The 22,421-nt window shown below is 40.3% G+C and overlaps 1 protein-coding gene across 1 annotated transcript in view; it reads left to right on the forward strand.

Moving 5' to 3' along the window:
* Positions 1 to 20,201, forward strand: part of SLC1A3 (solute carrier family 1 member 3) — a 78,301-nt gene extending 58,100 nt beyond the window's left edge. Inside the window, exons 4-10 of the mRNA XM_019737239.3 lie at positions 3,643 to 3,847; positions 6,673 to 6,715; positions 9,554 to 9,846; positions 12,287 to 12,520; positions 13,076 to 13,270; positions 15,974 to 16,108; positions 17,878 to 20,201. Coding sequence (XP_019592798.1) covers positions 3,643 to 3,847; positions 6,673 to 6,715; positions 9,554 to 9,846; positions 12,287 to 12,520; positions 13,076 to 13,270; positions 15,974 to 16,108; positions 17,878 to 18,082 — 1,310 coding nt within the window. The 3' untranslated portion in view covers positions 18,083 to 20,201. The remainder of the gene's footprint in view (positions 1 to 3,642; positions 3,848 to 6,672; positions 6,716 to 9,553; positions 9,847 to 12,286; positions 12,521 to 13,075; positions 13,271 to 15,973; positions 16,109 to 17,877) is intronic.
* Positions 20,202 to 22,421: the final 2,220 nt, after the last annotated feature.

The following is a 22,421-nucleotide window of genomic DNA, read 5'->3' on the forward strand; positions in this document are numbered from 1 at the left end:
TCAGCATTGAACTCAAATCCAAGAAAGTTAGAGAAGGATACCATGGATACCAAGGAAGTGAAATGTAGGTGACTTCTAGCTTGTCCGTAAGAAGAGAGGTATAAGAGAAAGGGCACTCCCTTGAGAGTGTGGGTTCAAATCCTGCCACTGCCATTTACTAGCTGTGCAGCACTGGGCAAGTTAAACTTAACTTCTCTGGCCTCTTGTATCGTCACCTTTAAAATGGTATCAACAATATGCAACATACAGTTGTCATGAAATTAGATGAATATGTGCCATTGACTGGAGGTAGGATTTGGTGAGTGAGTTAGTGAACTGGCACAAAAGTCAACTCAAAATATACAAAACATATGAACATACAAACATGTCATTGTAATTGGAAAACCAATCACAGTACTTGCAGCAATTGTACAATCTAGTGTATCTTTGGGTTTCAAAAGCGTCCCAATTCTGATGGCAGATTGTTTTCATGATAATGATACCAGGATATCTTGAATGGGACTGGTTTAGTTAAACCCAGATCAAATGAACAAAAAGAGACCAGTCAAGATTGTTATCTTTACTACTTGCTCTGGAATGCATTTCTCAAATATGTATTTAGATAACTCATAGTTGTTGTAACACACTCACACAAATACCCACATACCCCAGCGATCTCTTATCTCTCCTTTTCCCCAGTGCCCTTTTCTTCCATATATTTTCAAGTGACAAGGCTGAGTGCAAACTTTTCCTTTCCCAAATGTTTAGGGCACTTCCTGCAAAAGTTCCCTTTTCTATAAAGTGATCTAGTAATTTCCCCTTGCCCCCAGACACTTTGACATTTGTGTGTAGTCTCTGGTATAGAGCTCTGTCTCAGATTTTGTGAGGCTGCGGAAAGGACGCGGTCACAGTTTGTAAAAGGGAGAGAAAACTGACACCCTGCTGGTGGTGGGTTTTGTCTCCAGAGCTCTTCCTCCATTTTCCTAGTCCCACCAATATCGAGACCATTTTCTTTCAGGCCTGGTGAGTGACAGATTATCCACATCTGTCCTGCTGTTGCACTGATGACAGTGTGTGGCCTTGTTTCTGGTGGTCCCATTAGTTTCACACGCCTGTCTCAGAGAAAAGGGGAGTGGTTAGAACTGGAAGGAGGGAGGTGCTGGAGTACCAGCAACAGAGGTGGACAAACAGCCCAATGTGGGACACCAGACCCATTTTAGGGGAAGGACCTACTTGGAGAATTCATTAATGAAGGTACCCCCCACAAACCCCTTCGTTGGCGGAAACAACAGGCTGCTACTGCTTTATTCTCTTTCAAAGGAAAAAAGCCAATATGCAGAGGTGAGTGAGGCCTTTTATGTGACTAAGCTCGTCTCATCTTGGTGTCATTGCTAAAAATATGGCTCAGTGGTTGTCTTCAGCTACTTCAGCATTAGAAAGTGTGGAGAAAATACTTTCATATTGGTTTTCATTCTAAAAATGAAACAAACAAGCCAACAAAAGACTTGTAAACTTTGTTTCCTAGACTCTAGGAAACAAGAGTAGCTGTGGACTCTGGGATAATTTCCTCCATCCCTCTGCTCTTGGCGGGAGGGAGAGTGTTCTAAGCCTCCTTCTTTGTTTGCCACTTGGGTTCCAGTGCTCTGCCTTGACCACTTAGTGCTTTCTCTGAATAGCTATAGGTTGGGAATAGTGGGCAGGAGCGTCAGAGAAGAGTTGCCATGACAGAAGGCAAAAAAAAGGGAAAGAAAACATCTCGGAGGAAAATACTGCTGCCGGTTATCCCCTAGCAGAGATACCCAGCCTGTTGGGCCCATACCAGTCGCCGGTGGAAGAATTGCAAGCTTCAATGGTCGCAAGCTCAGGCAATGATGGGAAAGAGAGTGGGCCCTTTCTGAGAGAAATTATTTCAAATACAGGAAAGCCAAGATATTTTTGAGATGGGATTCAGACCTGAGAATGAAAACAAGGGATGGGACACTTTGAGAACTGATTAGCTCATTTTTAATGTTGGTGAAGTGTCAAAGTGGCACCATCCCAATACATGGAGAGTTAACCCTGGGTTTCAAAACACCCAGGGCAAGAATCAAAAAAGCCGAGTTCATGCATTAAAGCTAAAGTTAGCCTTCTTGTTTATGGAAGCTGGAATTGGTTTCCTCAGGGGCAGAAAGTACACTAAACTTAGTCCCGTGAGCCCTGTGTTCAATTCCCACTCCATTTTACTGAGTATTAACTAGGGCCTTAGGGAGTTACTTAATTTTTTTTTAATCTGTCTTATAGGTTGTAGTTAAAAATAAGAACATATCAGGTACTAAGTAAGTGCTTATTATTAAAATTATAAATGATATGACTCAAGTGCAAATGAAGTTATAAATTGAAGGTCATGACTTCACTCCACATATAAGCTCATTACAATCGGATTAAGATTTTTGGGCAAACCCAGCCAGTTATCTGGCAATCATGAGCATTATTATTTCAATATTTTACCCTACTGTAAATATGTTGGTATAAAGAGGGTCACTACCTAAATGTTAAATCACTCCTAGAATCTGATACTGATCATTGAAATACAATACACCTTTTAATACGATTATAGAAACAGTTTTAAAAAAAATAGTCCAATTAACTATAATTGGATTATACTATAATTGGTTATAGTGGTATTGGTAGGTGAAAGAAGGAAGAAAATTGACGAAATAGCTAATGAACCAGAAGAGCCCATATTATTATAAATAATTTTATCTTTTGAGAGTTTTGTATCATTTCCATTTCTTTTTTCCGTCCCAAGAGGCATTGAGATATGTTCCATTTGCTAGAGTAGTTAGGGAAATCTTAAAAGTCATGCCTCCTTTCTTACCTAGAATAACACCTTGCCTGAGGTAGACTTTTAAAATGTCCTGAAAATGAGAAAAATGTTTAACATGAAATGAGATACTCCAGGCCTGTGGGACAAGGTGGAGGAAGGCATGGTGCAAAAATGAGAAGACCTCCCCCCCAATAAGTCTTTTCAATGAAGTTTTGATTAGATAAGATGAAATGAAACAGGAAAGAAGCTATCTGTGAACTTCAGCCTTATAACCCAACGTCTACTTTAAGTGCAAATTGTAGGTAAATCAATAGGTGATGGGAATAATAGCTTAAATTTTACTTCAAAACATCAAAAAGACTCCCAATAATAATAATTCTTTTAAAAGCATTTAATGCCAGTTAATCTATATGAGTCACCAGAGTGCTTGCATTTGAGATTATCCAGCCAGAAATATTTTTAAAGTATTTATCTCTTGATCTATAGATACACACACACACACACACACACACACACACACACACACCACTAATTAGTCACACTCATAGCTTCCCCAACTACTAGTAGTAACCTAGGAAAGAATTTGATTGCACTTCCAAATCATTAGAGAGACACATGAAATCAACTCTTGAAGAAGCAGAAAACAGGTGATCACGTGTTTGCTGACACAGCTGATACCTAGCCATTCTCTGGCCTTTTCCCTCTACCTTTTGTGATGCCTCATACCATATATAAAATTCCATTGCTAGGTGGGATGAGGGTTGGGAGTGTTGAAGGAAATATTGTTCCCATTACCTTCCACTGGAGAATTCCCTGGACTGACTTCCTGAAAATCTCCTTCTGTTTGCCTTCACCAGGAATGGCGGCCCTAGATAGTAAGGCGTCAGGGAAGATGGGCATGCGAGCTGTAGTCTATTACATGACTACGACCATCATTGCCGTGGTAATTGGCATAATCATTGTCATGATCATCCATCCTGGGAAGGGCACAAAGGAAAACATGCACAGAGAAGGCAAAATTGTACAAGTGACAGCTGCAGACGCCTTCCTGGACTTGATCAGGTATGTCCTTGAAAGCCCATTCGTTTGGGTCTATTTTAACTACCCAGCCCCTCTTATTTTGGAGAGGTAATCAGACCTTGAAAGAGGTGTCCAACTGAACCAGCCCTGGGTTTGAAATGAAGATGACATCTTTACTTCTTTGTAACAGAAATTAAAGTAGGGATGCATGATTTGATCTTATGTGAAAGACGTAAGAAGAGCAAGGAGAGGACATAGATTTTGAGAGCCCTGCTTTTAGGATTCAGAATCTGATCACTCAGTTCTCCTTTCAACTGTGCTGCTCGCCTTGGATTATTAATGATTTTTAACTTACTTTGCTCGAGTCTTCTCTTTAAGCCTCGTTTTGTTCAAGTATAGCCTGTTGATTGGACTCTTCTAATTTAGAACTTGTGCTGTGTATTATCACCCATTGTATTCAACAATTTCTTTCCAGAAGGGACTTTAGAGATCATCTGGTCATACCTGTTTCAAGGTCTTTTTTTTAAATTGCTATTTATGAAGAAAGGAGTTGGCAGATCAATAATAAAAGATTAAAGGATGGTTTCTTTAGCATCATTTTATGTACAAACCATACACTGATTACAAATGACTCTTATCTAATACTTGAAACGGACTTGATGATAGAGTCGGTCTAACACAGAACTGCGACGTAAGTCAAAATTTGATCCTGAAACTTCCTGATCGCCCTCTCTACATACCTGCCTTGCATCAGTTAGGTGTGGGCAGGAAGCATATTGCATTTTCAAAAGGATCATTGAAAAGAGCTTGCAAAGGTGCAAGCAGGGTTAAGGCAACCTATGAGGGATGGTGAGGCACCAGGTGACTAGCAGCAATAGGAAGCTGTTTTATTTACTACCCTGAGCTCTGAGCCACAAAGGAATGAGCTGTTACTGAAACCCAGGAAGAGCTATGGCCTTGGGAAAGGACCCTCAGGAGAGGATCTGTCGTTCTAGTTTGGAGGGAATGAGCTGCTGTCCAACCTGTCAGCGGTGAACTGGAAGAATATGTGCATCCGCTTCTCTCTTTCACTACCCTGTGATCTTTCAGAACATTCCACTGGACACACCCAACAGGAAACCAAAAGGCAAGAGAACCCACATGCTATAATCCAAGGGATCAGCCTCCCAGGGCAAGATGGAGAGAGGATCTAGAAGGGCAAATGGAAGATATTCCAGCACAGGCCTCTAGATCCCCACCTGCTTAGCACTCCCACACACACCAGGTAGCCCCACCCAGTCTGTCATCCCCAAACCTAGCTCTTTCCTCCCTTCCTTACAATTTATTTGCAAAGTAGCTGGTGTGCCAATATTAGATACCTACTCTAATGGGATCCCCATTGATCATCTGAAAAACACTCCTCCTAGGGACTTGATTTCACATGCCATCTCAACAACTGGAGCTGTGGCAGGTAGATTCAAGAAAAATTTGGGGAACCAATGGTCTCTCAATTACTACTGTGGGTGACTTTGTACCATCTGTGTGTAAGCACAAGCCAGCCCCACAGAGCCTCTTCTTGAAAGCCTTTATCAGGCAGTTAATCACAATGATCTGAAAGTAACAAGCTACCCTACAAAATTGCATATCAATTTGTCACCCAATAGCTATGTTTTTGTTTAGTTCATCCAGTTAATTACAGCCTTTTGTCATTTTTTTCATGAACTTTATTTACCCTCAGGTAGTTTGGATTAGGAGTGTTTGATTAAAGTCTCTTTCTGTATAACTGCTGTTCCTTGTTTGAAGAATTGGGCTCTTGTCATTTCCAGTCTAGTCAATCCATTAGGGCACCATGTGTTTCTGCCCTTCCTTGCTCCAGTGACAAGTGTATGACAAACCTGTCCCCATCCAGTCACTTGGCTTAGCTTTTATCCTGGAATCTCCTGAACTCACATTTCTATAAGGTTTATAGGAACAGACCCGTAGAGCATAGACAGGAAGGAAAAAGAAACAGGATGGTGTAGGCAGTAGGAAGAAAGGGACGAGAATTTATAACCTGAAAAAATTATTTTGATAGCATACAATTGCTAGAATCTCGGGCTCTGCAACTGCCTGAGTTATGTCTCCTTCTCCCATAGTCTTCAATCTTTGAGCTTTTATGATAGTTTAATTCAATTTCCTCTTTAACGGATAGCCAACTGAGACCTAAATGGGTGCCAAGGTCGCACATCTGTTTAGGGACTCCCCAGTTAGAGTGTCGCTCCTTATTTTCTCCCTGCTGTAAACTCAGGCAATGCTCAGAGGAAGTGACAAACCCTGCCACATAGGCCTCAGGGTGAAATTTTGTGGGCCATTTTTTCCCCATTAGTCAACAGAAGAACTTCAGAAGCTCCAGCAATAGTGTGTCAATATTCCATCTTTCAGAGGGCCTTTGGGAAAACTTTGTGGAGAATAAAAATTCCACAGTCTGACCATGACTTTGAATTTAGAATATTTGGACCCTAGACACTTGGCACAATAGCAAAATGGCCATTATTGAATAATACTTCAATTAACCAGAAGGCTTTTGACAAAAAGCATTTCCATTCTTCCCTTGATTCTTCTGAGGAGCAGGGTTTTGATGAGATAACGTCTGAACAAAGAATCCCATTGTCTGACAAGAGGACAGATGAGTTGAATTTGGGACTTCCCTGAAAAATATGAACTACATGGGCCACACTTGGGATTGACTATATGTCCCATTTTGAGTCATAAAATCCACCAAAATCTATCTCTTTTTCCATTTGCTGCTTAGTTCAATACAATCTTTACATTAGACGCAATGGAAAAATATTTAAGGAGGTAACTTATTATTTGGGAAGTTTTTCAAGTGATTGTTGCTTTCTTTGCAGGAATATGTTCCCTCCAAATCTGGTGGAAGCCTGCTTTAAACAGGTAAACACTCTACAGCTACTAATTCACCTTTGAAATTCCTCTTTGGCATACCAACAGAGTGGGGCCCTCTTTTTCTTTTTCTTTTATTTTTCCATTTCTCTTCAGTAAGAAACACTTTTCTTCTCAACCAGATGGAAAGCACTAGGGTTTCCTGATAAATTTAAGGAGCAGGGTTTGGTCTCACCTTATATTAAAGTCTTACTAGTTGCCAAGTACTGTGCATCTTGCATACAAATAGCTCATTGAATCTCTAAATTGGTAAGAAGGCTAATCTTTCCTCTCTCTAGATTCCCTCTCTCTCCCCACCCCCACACCCCACACACAAAAGCCCATCAAGCAAGCAAACCCCTGTATAAAATATATTTATGAGCTTTTTTAAATATTAGGGAGATTTTTCAAGTTTCTGGAAAAATCAAGTGACTTGAAAAATTCAGTAGGTCATTTTTTAAAAGCCTACTACTGTCTTACTTCTAAAGGAGTAACCATATCAGAAAGCAATGGCATCTTCATTTATTGAATGCCTGCTATGTGCCAAGCACTAATGTTGTATTTAGTCCTCACATAAATATAATGGGTACCATTGTCTTTGGCTCATTGATGAGGCAGCTCATCTATGATAATTCACAGGGATTATGTAGCAGGCACAAGGTCTCACAAGTAGTGAATGGCAGACCCAGATTTCAATCTGTTATATTGACTCCAAATTCCATCATCTTTTTATCCTACATTCTGCTTCCTAGAAAGGGATATCCGGGGTGATGACACACCTACCTGGAGGCGATAGTGAGGTCCAGTTTCTGTTAGCCCCCCATATCCAAGCAACTCTTGGCTCTCTGTGTTTTACTCTGAGAGGATAAAATTAGCAAAGTTCATTCTATTCTCACTTGAATAAAAAAAAACTTTGTTACCCAAACATTAAAAGGGAAATAATTAGACTTTCTGTGTTCAGTAATAGTTCCCAAACATTTCCCCAGTTGGTGTCATTTTACCTTTGTCGTAATTTCCTAATCCTTCTGTTTAGAATCTGTAAAACAAACAAAATAAACCCCCGCCGTTGTGAAGGACCAAGTTTCATGTATATAAAGTATAAAAACACATATAAGAAACAAAGTCACCCTTTGATTTTGTCTCCCTTTTTAAAACTTTTATTGACTATTTTTAATAGGTAACGCATGTCCACACTGCAAAATTCTAACAGAATCCTTTCTTTAATTTTTTTTAAAAAGCCTAAGAGGACAAAATCTAACTTTCTTTATTCAAAAACAACTCTAACCATAAATAAAATCCTTTTCTATCCAACCAGCCAACCCCAGCACCACGGGGATTGTTATTCCAGTTAGTCAGCTGGCACTGGGTGACATCAAAAATGCTGATTTCTAGCAGCACTGGGAAAAGTACTGACTCACGCAGATTTATTGTGTTTGGTTTTGGATTACATTTACAGGATTTTGGAGGGGAAGTAAATGTATCTTCCCAGATCTATTTGTCTTAGACCAGAATGCAAACGAGGTAGCAGTCTTGTGAAGGCTACAAACTGTGCCTAAGGAGACAGCGTTGGAGGCACAGGAGAGGCTAATCAGGATTGAAAATCTACCCTAGACAATCCATAAAATGCATAAGCACCCCAATGGAATAGAGATTTAAGAGTCAACTGGATTAGGAGACAAAGAGGGGCCAGGTTTTTTGTTACTTGAAATTACCAGCAGTACCACTGATTTTTCAGGGATATGTCCAGAGTATTGACAGCTGGCCATGTCCGTGTTTCGAAATAATGGTTTGGGACAAGGAAGTATCCCATTTATTCTTGGTAAAGAAACGGCCCGGCACTTTATGTACAGCTGTGTTTTCTTCCCCTAGACTCTAGATCCTGTCAACATCCATACATTATTACTCTTTCTGATGCTTTACTACCATCAACATGAGGGCCAGGAATTCTACTCTCATTAAAATCATAGAGGGATGGGTTTATTTGTTTCATTTGGCCTCAATTAATATACTCGGCATCTCTTGTCTAGGGCATCTATGTAGAACCTATGGGGAAAAGACCGTCTCTTGAATAAGGAAAGAAATGCCACTAGGGACTTGAGAAGTGGGTTGTCATCATCAACTATTAATCAAACACCTATTCTTAAGAATTGGTAACTATCAGGAATGCCTTGAAGACTGTTGTTTTGGGGTTTAGAATATTTAGTATCTCCAACTAAGTCTAGTCCCTGAAGGGCTTTGTTATTGAGCACCATTAGCCAACATTGGTACAATACTTCAAAATTTACAAGATGTTTGCATACATTCTGTTTTATTTGACCATCACAACAACCCCATGAGGTAGAACCAGAACGGTTGTCCCTGCTTCACAGCTGTGGACTATGAGCAAAAGAATGTTAGTGATTTTTCTATAATCCCACAGAGTAAAGGGACTGTTGGGAATACTTGGAGTTAAAGTTTTTACAAGCCCGTGATAGTCATTTGATTCGAGTTTCAAAAGAAAGCAAAAACACATGAGTGTGTTTAGTCTAATATCTTCAATCAGATATAGCTTTCCTATTATGATTGGTTATATGTTTGAGTGTGTGTGTGTGCGCGTGTGTGCATGCGCACACGAGTGCGCTGAGGAAGTATCATCTATAAGTGATAAATGATCACTTATAGATGATAGATAGATAGATAGATAGATAGATAGATAGATAGATAGATAGATATAGGTAATAGATGGGTACATAGCTACTTTCTATGCTTTGAATGCAACATAATGTATATCATTATAGAAAATTTGGATAACAGAAAAGTACAAAGAAAAAAATATCACCTTTAATCCCTGTTGTGCCTTTTCTTTTTAAGTTTAAAACCAACTATGAGAAGAGAAGTATTAAAGTGCCCATCCAGTCCAACGAAACTCTGGTGGGCGCTGTGGTAAACAATGTGTCAGAGGCCATGGAGACTCTTTCCAAGATCAGAGAGGAGTTGGTCCCAGTTTCGGGGTCTGTGAATGGGATCAATGCCCTGGGACTCGTCGTCTTCTCTATGTGCTTTGGTTTCGTGATTGGAAACATGAAGGAGCAGGGACAAGCCTTGAAAGAGTTCTTTGATTCTCTTAATGAAGCCATCATGAGATTGGTAGCAGTGATAATGTGGTATGTATTTCCATTTGCTGTATATGCCATATACAAGATGCTTATTATTGCCATCAACGTGTGCTATACTGAGGAAGAAGCCACCAGGCGAGGTGGCCAATTACAATGATCTCATTCTGGTAAGAAAATCAGTGATTTTCTGGATTTGAACCTATCTGCAAGCCTCTTTTAATAAGTTTGCTTCCCTGTTTTTGAAAGGTGTCAACTCTTTTACTCTGGTGCTGATGGGCTCCCATTCCTCATTCTTCCATTTTATGTATATTTTGTTATTCAGTCAATGCATATTTATTGAACATCTACTATATACCAAGTATATATTGCCAAGCACTATGGATCTAGCACTGAAGAAAATGTACCAGAATGTCCTGGATCTTATATTCTTTTAAGGAAGACAGAAAATAAACAAACAAATCAACCATATACTTTAGTCACAGGTGCTGTGAAAAAAAATAAAATAGCAGGTTTTGTGATGTGATGTGATGTGATGTGATAAAAAGAGACTGACGAGGAGGCATAAAATTTGCCTTGGTTGGTACAGAAAGGCCTCTGAAAAGGTAACATTTTTTGCTAAAACCTGAATTATCTGGAAAAGCCAACCATACAAAATGCCAGGGGAAGAGCATTCCCAGTAGCAAGAAAAGCAAATGTAGAGGCCCCGAGACCCTCAGAAAAACTGAGATCTCCTCTCCTCTGTTTCAGCCCTAAGAAAGAAATGTAAATGGCAGTTCTGCGGCATGCCTGAAGGACTCGTGGGAAGTATTATAGAATGCCAAGCCACAACTTATAACAAAATTTCCTTCAAATAAAGTTGAGAGCAGGAGACAAAGAAAAAGACTAATCCACATAGGAACATTGACCTTGGAAAATAAATTCTCCCCAGCAGAGAGAGAACCCTTTGATTGGTTTAGCCTCATGTAGGGGTTGCTTACTGTTCTCTTTTATTTTTAATCCAGTCTCCTTCTTGGCACCTGAGACATAAAGGTATCCATTTCTAAGAAAAATACTCACCAACATGATTAAAAATATTCTTTGTCTTCATTGCTACCAAAACCCAGAGAAATTCATTTTTCAGGAGTTTGTACAAGATGGATATGAACTTGGGCACAAAGATGGATCAGAATGTGGTCTCCACAGGAGCCCCCAAATGAAATCCTAGGGGCCCTCCTTTGAAATCCTGGCAGGGCTGAAAGTGGACATTTATCTTCATATTATTAAAATGCCTCCACCTTTCACCTCTTTTATGAAAGAAGCCCATTCAGGGCTGCTGAATGAACCTCACATGTAGCTTTTCTAGCTGTACCTTTTGCGTGCACACTCAACATTGAGTTATTACGTTTCTGAAAACAGGTACTTATAATTTCCGGGCCTGTGTTATTAAACGACTTTTAAAAGAAGCATTGTATTTTTCCATTTGAAATAAGTCCTCCACAGTTCCCAGCAGACCCTTCTCCTTAAGGGTGATTGGCCTCTCTGATTTTGGTAGAGAGTTTGATTGTAGTTTACAGCATACATCAGACAGAGGGAGTTGAATACCAGGCAGCAAGGTCCTTGAAGCAACTGGGGTTGTTTCAATATGTACAAGTCATGTTGTGTCTCAGTTGTTCATTTCTTGCCAAGTCTGCAGAGGAAAGATCACAAATGACAGTAGCAGCCTGTGGGTGATACTTCATTAGAACACCTATAACCTGATTGTGGTAGTATATATATGATGTTATTAATTTTAATAGCTCTAAATTTATTTTATGGTGCCTTCCATTTATGGCAAATGGTACTGATTTTCCATTTGCACTGTAACAAAATTTCCTCTTAGAGTAAATTTATTTAAGTAAAAGAGTTAAAGACTAGTATTAAGTAATATTATATGTAAGTGGTGTGTAAAATAGGAAAAAATAATGAAAGTGGTCCTTGAATGAGAGCTGTCTGCAAATCTGAAACACTGAAAAGGCATTGTGTCCATCTTGCTTCAACTTAGGAATCAGGCTCTGATGTGGGAAATGTTTCTAGGGGTCTGGATATTGGTTGGGTGAATTCTGGCAGTTCCAAGCACTTAGCAGGGCAGCAAGAGGTAGGGGGAGTGGGTGGCATCTGAGGACCAGAAAAGTGACCCAAATGTGGTGAAATGAGAATTATCTAGAAAAAAGAAAAAAGAGGTCGGTAGTAAAACCTCTGTGCCTGCCTTTTTTCACAGGTTTAGGAGAAAAACAATTGTGACTTAGAAAAATTCTGAATGACAGAAGGCTAATTCTGCAATATTTATACTTGTTTATATTTTTTTAAAAGACAAGAAAGAAGTTCACAGTTTCTACAAGTCCTAACAGTATCCTGGGCAAAAAAGTTTGGAAATTAACTCGCTTTCACTTTTATTTATCACTTGGTAATTTCTGTGGAATAGCTTGTTAGAAATCAGACTTCCAATTGTGCGTGTGTTGCTTCTACCTAGGTACGCCCCTCTGGGTATCCTCTTCCTGATCGCAGGGAAAATTGTTGAGATGGAAGACATGGGAGTGATTGGGGGCCAGCTTGCCATGTACACTGTGACCGTCATCGTCGGCTTACTCATTCATGCGGTCATTGTCCTGCCTCTCCTCTACTTCTTGGTAACACGGAAAAACCCTTGGGTTTTCATCGGAGGGTTGCTACAAGCACTCATCACAGCTCTAGGAACCTCCTCCAGGTACAGATATATGTGGCTTACTCCTATCAGAAAATGGATCTCAAACTTTACCTTGAACCAGAACCCCCAGGTTCAGGGTAGAGGAAGATATTTGGGGGTTGGGGAAGGCGTGATTTAAATTTCCAGGCATGTCAATTGGCTTTTTCACTTCTGGTGCTAATCAAACTTATTTGGGAGTCAGAGAATGCCTGGCTATATACCCTTTGCGGGGACAATAATGGAAATCAACTATCCTTTCCTGTACACTGTCATCTCCCTCCTCTGGTTGACATTAGCCTGAGGGAGAGCTAGCAGAGTGACTCAGCACAGGTTGAGGAGAAATAAAGATAAATGATGCCTCACAGAGGAACCCAGAAGCAGGAGAGCTGCCAAATGACCCCGTGAGGGGACCCATAGTTCCTAACCCTGCTCCCCTATTTATATAAGTGCTGACTAGGTTCCCTTTAACTTAGGACATGGGAGAGGAAGGAACTCTCTGTCCAAAATACCAAACACACTGGCACAGTCTGAACTTTCAGGACCGTCAGCTGACATGCCCTGTTTTACTGTTCTCAGTTCTGCCACCCTGCCCATCACCTTCAAGTGTCTGGAGGAGAACAACGGCGTGGACAAACGTGTCACTAGATTCGTGCTTCCAGTAGGGGCCACCATTAATATGGATGGAACTGCCCTCTATGAGGCTTTGGCTGCCATTTTCATCGCTCAAGTTAACAACTTTGAGCTGAACTTTGGACAGATTATTACAATCAGGTACAATGAAAGTTCTACACAACACTTTCTTAAGAATGACGTTAAACAATGAGACAGTGATGAGAGATGGGGGGAAGAAACCAGTTGGAAAGGGATCACACATAAATAGGAGGTTGGGATTTGCAGGAATAGTTCTATTTTTTTATATTTAGATGTTTTAAATTTATTTTTTGTTAAATTACAGATGTGCACATTTAATGAAATTATTATAGAAATATAGAAATGTATAAAGTAAAATGTGAAACTTGCCTGCCACTATCACTCCCCATCTTCCTATAGATGGCCACTGTTAATGTTTGGTGTATAAAGACCTTTTCTTATGCATAGACATACACAAACTTTTTTTTTAATAATTAATGGAATCACACCATATATACTGTTTGCCACTTGACTGATTTATCAATATGTCATCATAAATATATCTAGCTCTTTCTTTTTAAAGAAATACATAGAAATATGTAATAGATAGAAATAGAAAAATACATCTTTCTGCAGAATACATAATATGGATATTTCTCTTTTTTTAAAAAATGTTAGATTATACTTCAGTTTTAAAAGGCACTAAAGTGTTAACTTTTTTACCGCATTAGAAAATAAAAATATACTTGAAAAACTGGATTAACATTTTCTCTTGGGTTAATTTTGGGGCAGTATAAAACAGATGACAGACCACAGTGACATAGAGGTTGAGAATTTTTTTTGTGGACTATTTTTTTAGTCATATTTGAAGTGTGTAGTGAAAGGTAATTTTTTCTCTCATAGCTTCCCCTAATCTCTTAGTTTCCTTCAGAAGAAACCACCATTGCTTGCTAGTTTCTTTAGTTTTCTTCTGGAAATAGTCCACACATATCTGTGTGCATATGCAAATACAATCCCCTCTTTTTGCTTACTGAAGGTCAGCGTGCACAGCAAACAATAAGTAGGTATGTTGGAGACTAAGCCTCACAATCCAGATCAGATCCTGCTCGTCACTGTGTGTGTATGTTATTATTAGCGATTTATTTTGGAGATCAAATAAGTCAGATTTTTTCTTTTTTCCACAACTTTTTATTAATGTTTTGCTACTTTTGCTTCCTCTCTCTCTCTCTCTCTCTCTCTCTCTCTCTCTCTCTCTCTCTCTCTCTCTCTCTCCATGACATTTCACTTGTACACAGTTCAGCATGCATCTTCTAAGAATAAGGATAGTTTTCTACATAACCACAATAGTAAGAATCTTAAAAATACTTCCAGAATATCCAGGCTATATTCAAATTTCCCCAGTTATCCCAAAAATGTCTTTTATAGCTTTTTTTCCTAGACCAAGATCACATCCAGATTTATAGCTTACATTTGTTTTTTTATGTCACTTTCATTTCTATCAGTTCCCACACATTTTTTGTGTGTATGTTTATTTAGAAATAAGTTATATTGGACTGTATATATGTGTTATTGGAAAACGATAATAGTTGTGGGGTCCATTGGGGTGAAAAGATGATACTGATCATGGCCAGAGGTGACACTGGGGAGTTCTGGGCGCCCCAGGCCCAGTCTAGCTACCCTGGGGCTGGAGAACTTATTGTTAGGCATACCTTAGCACACTGAAAAGCCCTGAGTTATGAAAAGGTTCCGCTGCATATGACAGACTTAAAAATAATAACAAAACACTGACTTCAGCAAGATAGAACTGTATTTCTCCTGTGTGGAGCAGCTGTACTCCACAAAGCCCTCAAGGCTGGTAGGTGTTCTATGGTGTAAGGGAGCAAGACTTGAGGTTCCAGCATAGCTGGGGTGTTACCCTCATCCAGTAGATCCACGATGGCTGGCTTATCACCACCTCCAAATTTTAGCCAGTGGGAAGAGAAGGAGTCACATAGCCTGCAAGTTATTTGATCACTTTTCTTCCATTTCTCATTGGCCAGAACTTTGTCTAACGGAGTTCTAAGGGAGGCTGGGAACTATAGTCTTCACTCTGAGCAGCCATACACCAGTTAGACATTCTAATACAATGGAAGGGGAACAACATGGAGGAAGCATGAACAGAATCTTCCACAGACTTATCGTTTTATTAATACCACTATCTGTCTAGGTAAAACTACTATTTATAAAACATTTTCATCTTCTCACGTCAGCCTGTCAAATAAGCATTTTAAAAAATGAGTCCTAGACAGGTTATGTGCCTTAAAAACCAGGTCTATACTGCCTCCATAAAAATATTTATAGTGCTACAGAATTTTGTTCATAATCATTTTGCTTTTTAATGGATAAATTTGATCTTTTTTTCTGACCTCATTAACCATACAAGTTCAGCATCTTTACAATCTTCTACTTGGACAGAGGAATGATTAGAAACAAACTGCCATTGAACTATACAGTATTTTAGACTTTACAAAATACTTTCAGGTACATGAAAAGTATATAGCCACCCATTTCTTCATTTAGAAATGGCTATAATAATAGGACCCACTTCCTAAGGGTTGTTGAAGATCAAATGAGATAAGCCATGCTTAACATATCTGATGGTACATAATAAGCACTTGATAAATATAAGTTAATATGATTATGATTTCAATGGGTTTTTTAACTAATCTTATTTATATTTTTCTAAAGCGCATCCTCTTCTGTTAATTTGGCAAGTCAGAATTTGTGTTGTGTGTGTTTGTGGGGTATACTTTCTATTGGGGAGATTTGTACAAATGTTTTCTGTTTTGGGATTTCTTTTAACAGCATTACAGCCACGGCTGCCAGTATCGGGGCAGCTGGGATTCCTCAGGCAGGCCTGGTCACCATGGTCATCGTGCTGACATCTGTGGGCCTGCCCACTGACGACATCACACTCATCATCGCAGTGGACTGGTTCCTGTGAGTATGCGTGGACTGTTCACGCTTCCTGTCACACGGCACCAACAAAAGGGCAGAAATTAAATTGTTTTTATTGACCCATGCCCTGATATGGAGACCAAGCCCCAGACGCCATGTGCATTCACTCCCTTATCAGCCTGTGGGGCACATCTGGCTGCTACACTTCACACTCCATAAAGCCCTGCAGGGATTGGGAAATCCACGGTCTGCGAAGCCAACATAAATGAGCAAGGCCATTTCTGAATTGCACAACACCCCACAGAACGGCAGGCCTCACACACTGGTTCAGGCCCTGCATCCGTGTGCCTCCCATTCCAATGATGAAATGCAGCACAGATGTCCCATCTGAGCCCAACAGGGAGAGGGACAGCCATGCAGACAGTGGGAAGAGAGCTAGCTGCTCTCATTAAGTGGAACTGAGTTTTGGCTCTGGGGAAAGTTCCAAGAAAAGTACCCTCCACACCCTCAGACACTAACCCCTAGGGCCCATCCCTCTGCTCTTTTCCCCTCACCCTTCCAGCTACATTCTTTGCCTCTTTTCTCACATAAGTTCTCTTCCACTTGCAAAAAAATTTCTCCCAGGATTCCCAAAGTAAATGCCTAGAAGGACACGCAGGTGCTGGAGTCAACATATGTTGACTTCACTAGATCTAATGACCATGAAGAGCCCAACGGTGTGCTCAGGGCAGGATAAGTACAGGGGAGGGTAATCAGCTAAGAGCATGAATTCCACTGTCACTTGGATCTGTGTTTGCATCGTGTCCCTGTGTGGCACTGGGCAAGTTACGCAGCCACCCGCTTTCTCCTCTGTGAAAAGGGGATGATAATGTCATCTGCTTCCTGGTGGTGTTGTGAGGATTAAGTCAATGATGCATGGGAAGCATTTAGTCCACTGTCTAGCCCACAGTCAGCACTCAACAATTATGAGGACTTTTATAGTATAAAGCTGTGGGTCTCAAAGTTTTTAGTCTCAAAACCCCTTTACACTTAAAAAGAATTGAGGACTCAAAGCTTTTATCTATGTAGGTTATATCTATCAATATTTATCATATTAGAAAAACTTAGAAATTTTTTAAATGTTGAATTCATTTAAAGGTTACAATAATGAATTCATTAACATTACATGTTAACATAAATAACATTTTTATGAAAAAAATATCATTTTCCATACCAAAATTTTAGGGAAAAGAAAAATTTTTAGGGAAAAGAATGAAAAGAATTTTACATTTTTGTAAATCTCCTTAATGTCTGGCTTAATACAAGACAGCTGGAGTCTCCTAACTGCTTCTGTATTTAATCCATTGCAGTATCTTTTGTGTTGTGTTGTAGTCTTTGCAAAACTCTGCTAGACAGTCATGAGAAAAAATGAGAGTGAAAAGGGCAAATAATATCTTAGCATTATTATGAAAATGGTTTATACCTCAGGGACTCCCCAGGATCTCTGGTCCACACTTTGAGAACTGCTGGTACAAAGGAAGGAGAGTTGTAGGGAATCAAAGAAGTTTTAAATAAAAGGAGGAAGGGAAGGGTCATTCCCACTGTTGGTACTGTAACCTAGTAACTGACAATTAATCATCTATATGTCCTTATAATTTTCAATAACTGCTACTATAAAAGTTAGTGTCTGTTATGTAATACAACCGTTGAGGTATACACCAAGCAGAATTTTAAGAGATGCTTCCAAACACGTAGTCAATGGTTCAAAAGATGAGCTGAAGTCACGTGATATTCACAGGCACCTCATTTTCCCTTCTTCCTGCCCTTCCCAGGGACCGCCTCCGCACAACCACCAACGTGCTGGGAGACTCCCTTGGGGCTGGCATTGTTGAGCACTTGTCACGACATGAACTGAAGAACCGAGACGTTGAAATGGGTAACTCTGTGATTGAAGAGAATGAAATGAAGAAACCCTATCAACTGATTGCCCAGGAAAGTGAAACTGAGAAACCCATCGACAGTGAAACCAAGATGTAGACGAACAGAAATGCTTTCTTGAGCACCATGTGTTTTGAATACCATCACAAAACGTTTCCATGTCATTACAACTCATTCTCTCCAGTAAGCCCCTTACCTCCCTACTCTGATAGTATTGTGAAGCATTCATCCAAAAACAAGGGAGGATTTTGCAGTGGCCAAAATGTATAGTGTTTATCCCACATTTGAAATTTTTAAGTAATTTCATGTTAGTCTTATCAAATAAGGTAACTGAGATCAAAAATAGTCTTGATCAGATTTTACAAGTTTATGTGGCACACAATCCTGTCAATGTGATTTTTATAAGTTAGAGTCAAACAAATAGTAGGCTAAAAATATGCTTATAAATCAACTTTCAAAATTTAAAAATCCTTCAGAACACAATTCAGTTTTCGTATCAAAACAAAACAACTTGATAAGCTATAACTGGCTATCAGTTGGACAATAGAAGGGTTTTCTCCCCTTTCTCTTCTGATATGTGTCCTTATTTTATTAGTAGCAGGACACTATGAAAACACACTTGCACAACTGTGAGGAGGTACATAAAATGAAATTTTCATGTGGCCATGGGCAAGTTACATCTTATCTCTAGGCCTCAGTGTTCTCATCTGTAAAATAAGTGAGTTCCCTAGATGCCTCTGTGTTCTCTTCTAGCCCAAGTGTCCTTTGGCATCATGAAAGAGCCTGCCCTCTATTTCCCTTCAGGTCATCCTGTAGCAGGTATCATCCCATGGAGCATGGGACTTTCAGAAGGAACATTTATTGGGAATGAACATTTCTAAGTAGGGGCGGGTTGGCAGTGTGGTTTACCAGAGCTTGTGTCTAAAATGTCAGTTATACAAGTCATTAGGCCAGAGGTCATTCCAGGAGTGGAGTTATTCATGATCTCTTTGCTCAGTGCTTCCCAACAGGAGAAGTATTCCCTTGTTTCCTATTCTTCCCAAACTGAAAGGACTACTCTGGGAAGGATGTCTCCTAGCACTCCTCAACTGACAATAGACTTTTAGAAATTACAGTGTAAGACTAGCAACTAGCAAGGGTGCTCCTGGTCTTACTATGGAACACTAAAGAGCCAGCTAGGAAAAAGTGGAGCATGGCTGACATCACAAAGAGAGGATTTTTAAAACACCAAGATTACAGGTCATCTTTAAGGAAGAACATTTTTTTTTTTTTTTGAATGAGGTTTTATTTTGAAACCAGAAACACTATTTCTCTTCAGTTCAAAATCATTTCCCAAGGAAGTCTGCATATCAAAATATAGGGTTACTTCTTATATATTTTAAACAAGTCAAATGAATGGGCTCTCTTTCTGATAGAGGGCTGTGAGCCGGGTGGGTGGTCTCTTGTTTGAAAAGGTTTTGGACTATAATCAAGAGTTCTTAGAATGAGGGAAACAAGATATTTCTTTGTGTTGGAATTCTACTTACCAAATCATTCAAAACCTTCAGCTGGCGTGGGGTTTGGTTTTGTTTTGCTTGTGTCCCTGAGAGAAATGGTAGAAGATGAATCAGTAGGAAGACATTGTCAATGTGGTTCTAAGGGAGGGAAAAAAAAAAAAAGCAGGAGCATTAGTTTCAGGCGAAGCAGCTCCCAGGTTTGGAGGAGATTAATTTTTTCAGCCTCGTAAGGCATATCCAGTCCAAGATGCAGACTGGGAGCTGTCAGAGAATACCAGCTGTGTTTGAGTTTCTGACTGAAAAATGGTGAAAAATTGACTTAATTATGCTAACAGACTGAAAATCTAGACATACATCCTCTATATACAATTAGAGATATTTTTATAGCAATCCCAAGCATTATATGTGTACAAAAGTTAACATTAGGCTGTGGTGGAGTAATCATTTAATGTCAAGGCTCTAGTTCGGAAATACACTACAAACGTTAATGTACACGGATGTCATCTTATGACGCCGGTAGAGCGAAAATTAATCATGTCAAATTAATTCTGTTACACAGTGTGATCTCTTTTTATACTAACCATTTCTGATGGAAAGCAGGTCCTCTAGAATGATCCTCTCGCCAGCCCATCACAGGCTCTGCATACATGCACCCAGTGTGGACTGAGAAGCATTACTTTGTAGATGTATTTTCAATAAAGAAAAAAATTAGTTTTACATTATACTTTTGCACGTTGTTATTCTTATCCCTGAAAAAAAAAAAAAAAACATTTATGGAAGTATTGCAATGAGCTCAGGACAATGCTTGGGAAGCCATGCAAATTTTTTTTAGATTTTACTAGATAAAATCTCGCAAGAACCGTCTAGGAGAGCCAGCCACAAGAAAATAAGTAAAGACAAGCTCGCCTTTGCCCAACTCCTACCACTGGGCTGGAAACAGGAGGTGAGGGAAGCACTTTGCTGTAATAACCTGCACTTACTTGTCCTCATCAAATTCCTCAGATAAATTGAATCATTTCCGTGTTGGCATTAGAAAAGAACCATTGGTTCTTCCAAAAAATAATTTCCCATCTGACCTTCAAATTAAGTAGATTTATCTATGTGATTACTACTGCCATTTGTGAGAAGAGCTGAATAAGATCTCAAGGGATGTTTCAGAAACAGCCATTGTGCTGGTGAAGCGTTCTAGTCATGAAGAACGACTTGTGGATAGCTGCCTTTTTCCATCATGCCTTTTAATAAATAATTATTCAATTCCAATATCATGGAGTGCCAGATTGAAGAGGTGTCTAGAGACCCTTTCATCTGACCCTCTCCCTGCAGGTGGCAGCCACTTACAGCAGAGGCTCAGGGTCCACACACCCCTGGGTCATCCACGTGAAGATGCCAATGAGTTCATGGAGCTCCTGAAATTATGGGAAAAGTTTTGTGCGCTTGCCTTTCTCTGGGGTAGAAATCCTCAATTTCCATCTATTTCTCCAAAGGCTCTTTGGCCAAAAATCTTACAAGTCACAGTTTGATCAGTACATCCTAACTTGTTTCAAGGCCTCTGTGATATTTGAATGGCTGACTGGGAAAATGGAAGGAGGCTGCTGACAGCCTGAGGGAACCAAACAAGCTCAGGCCACCCTGAGGAGACCCACATCTGCACACCTGTGGGACATACTGGAAATGAGGCATGCTGGGAAGTGCCACCAGAGATGAATCCACTGCTACGAAGCACTTGCCCTCTGCCATCACCAGTTTCATTCCCTTCTGCAGCCTAAACTGGATTTTGCCCCCTCCACAGTGCTTGAGACGTTGGTCACCAGCCTGTGGGAACGTTATCACGGTTAAGGGACTTGGCAGCTCTGTCAGGGTGTAACTTCGATAATGGAGAGGGAAACAAGCGTACATCTCCACGTGTGGTAGTCGTAAATCTGTTCACAAAGGGAACTATGAAAATTTTTCAGGTTAACATTTTTTAAATGTTTCTGATAAATAAATATATTCCTAACAGAGTTTTGTATCTTACACTTTGAGAAATTGGAAGTCTGTGCTGCCAGCCCATGTTTATCCCATCAGTACCACCATCCCACCCCAAGCAGGATTCCCTTCCCCCGAGCTGAAAAGTCTCGCTTTCCTAATAAAATCCTTTTTTGTAAAGCTTTTATTCATATATGCCAAGTTGAAAACAGATTTTAGTGCTGTGAATTGCGTGGGTCTGAAGGGAACTTGAAGGAAGGGCGCCTTTCCCCGCTGGATGGGAGCGGATTGAGGAGGTCCTGCGGGGGACCGGACCACTGCCCTCTTTCCCGGCGGCCCGCTGGGCACTTGACCCAAGTCGGCTGTCAGTCATCTGGCCTCCGCAGCAGCGCGCTGCCCCTTCTCCCACCCGGGTGGTCCCAGAACTCCAGCAACAATGACCAGCTCTGTGTGGCCTTTTCCGGGGGGCCAGAGCAGTTGGGAGATGTCACCCCGAAGGCGGGCTCCGAATGAATAAGCCGACAGAAAGAGAGCAAGGAAGGAAGAGCGAAGGAAGCTGATGGTCCGTCCGTGTTCTAAGAGGGGAAGTGGGAGATGAGAAATCTTGGGGATATATGAGGCCGGGTCTGATAGCAACAATAGCCACCAGGGGGAGCTCGGGTCTCTTCACTAGGAGGGACTGTACTTCCTCTCAGAGAGAATTCGCTTTAAGAGCACATGGAATTCTAAGGTCTGCAGAGGGAGGATCAATAGTGAAAGCCATCAAGGATTTTAAGATTCTTCACTGTCCCCATATCCCTTTTCCCTCTGGTCACTCTGCTTCTCCAAAAGTCTCTGCCAGGAGCCCCTTCATTTATGGGTACTCCGTTTTGTCTCCCTTGTTCCCTGCCTCTCTCCCCACCCACTTTTTTTTGCCATCCTATTCTGGATTATCACTCCCCGTTTCATCACTTATGTTTCCCAGACTCAGACAGGTA

Source organism: Rhinolophus sinicus, chromosome 3 (assembly GCF_057876585.1).
Source record: "Rhinolophus sinicus isolate RSI-liver-muscle chromosome 3, RSI-T2T, whole genome shotgun sequence".
NCBI lineage: Eukaryota > Metazoa > Chordata > Mammalia > Chiroptera > Rhinolophidae > Rhinolophus > Rhinolophus sinicus.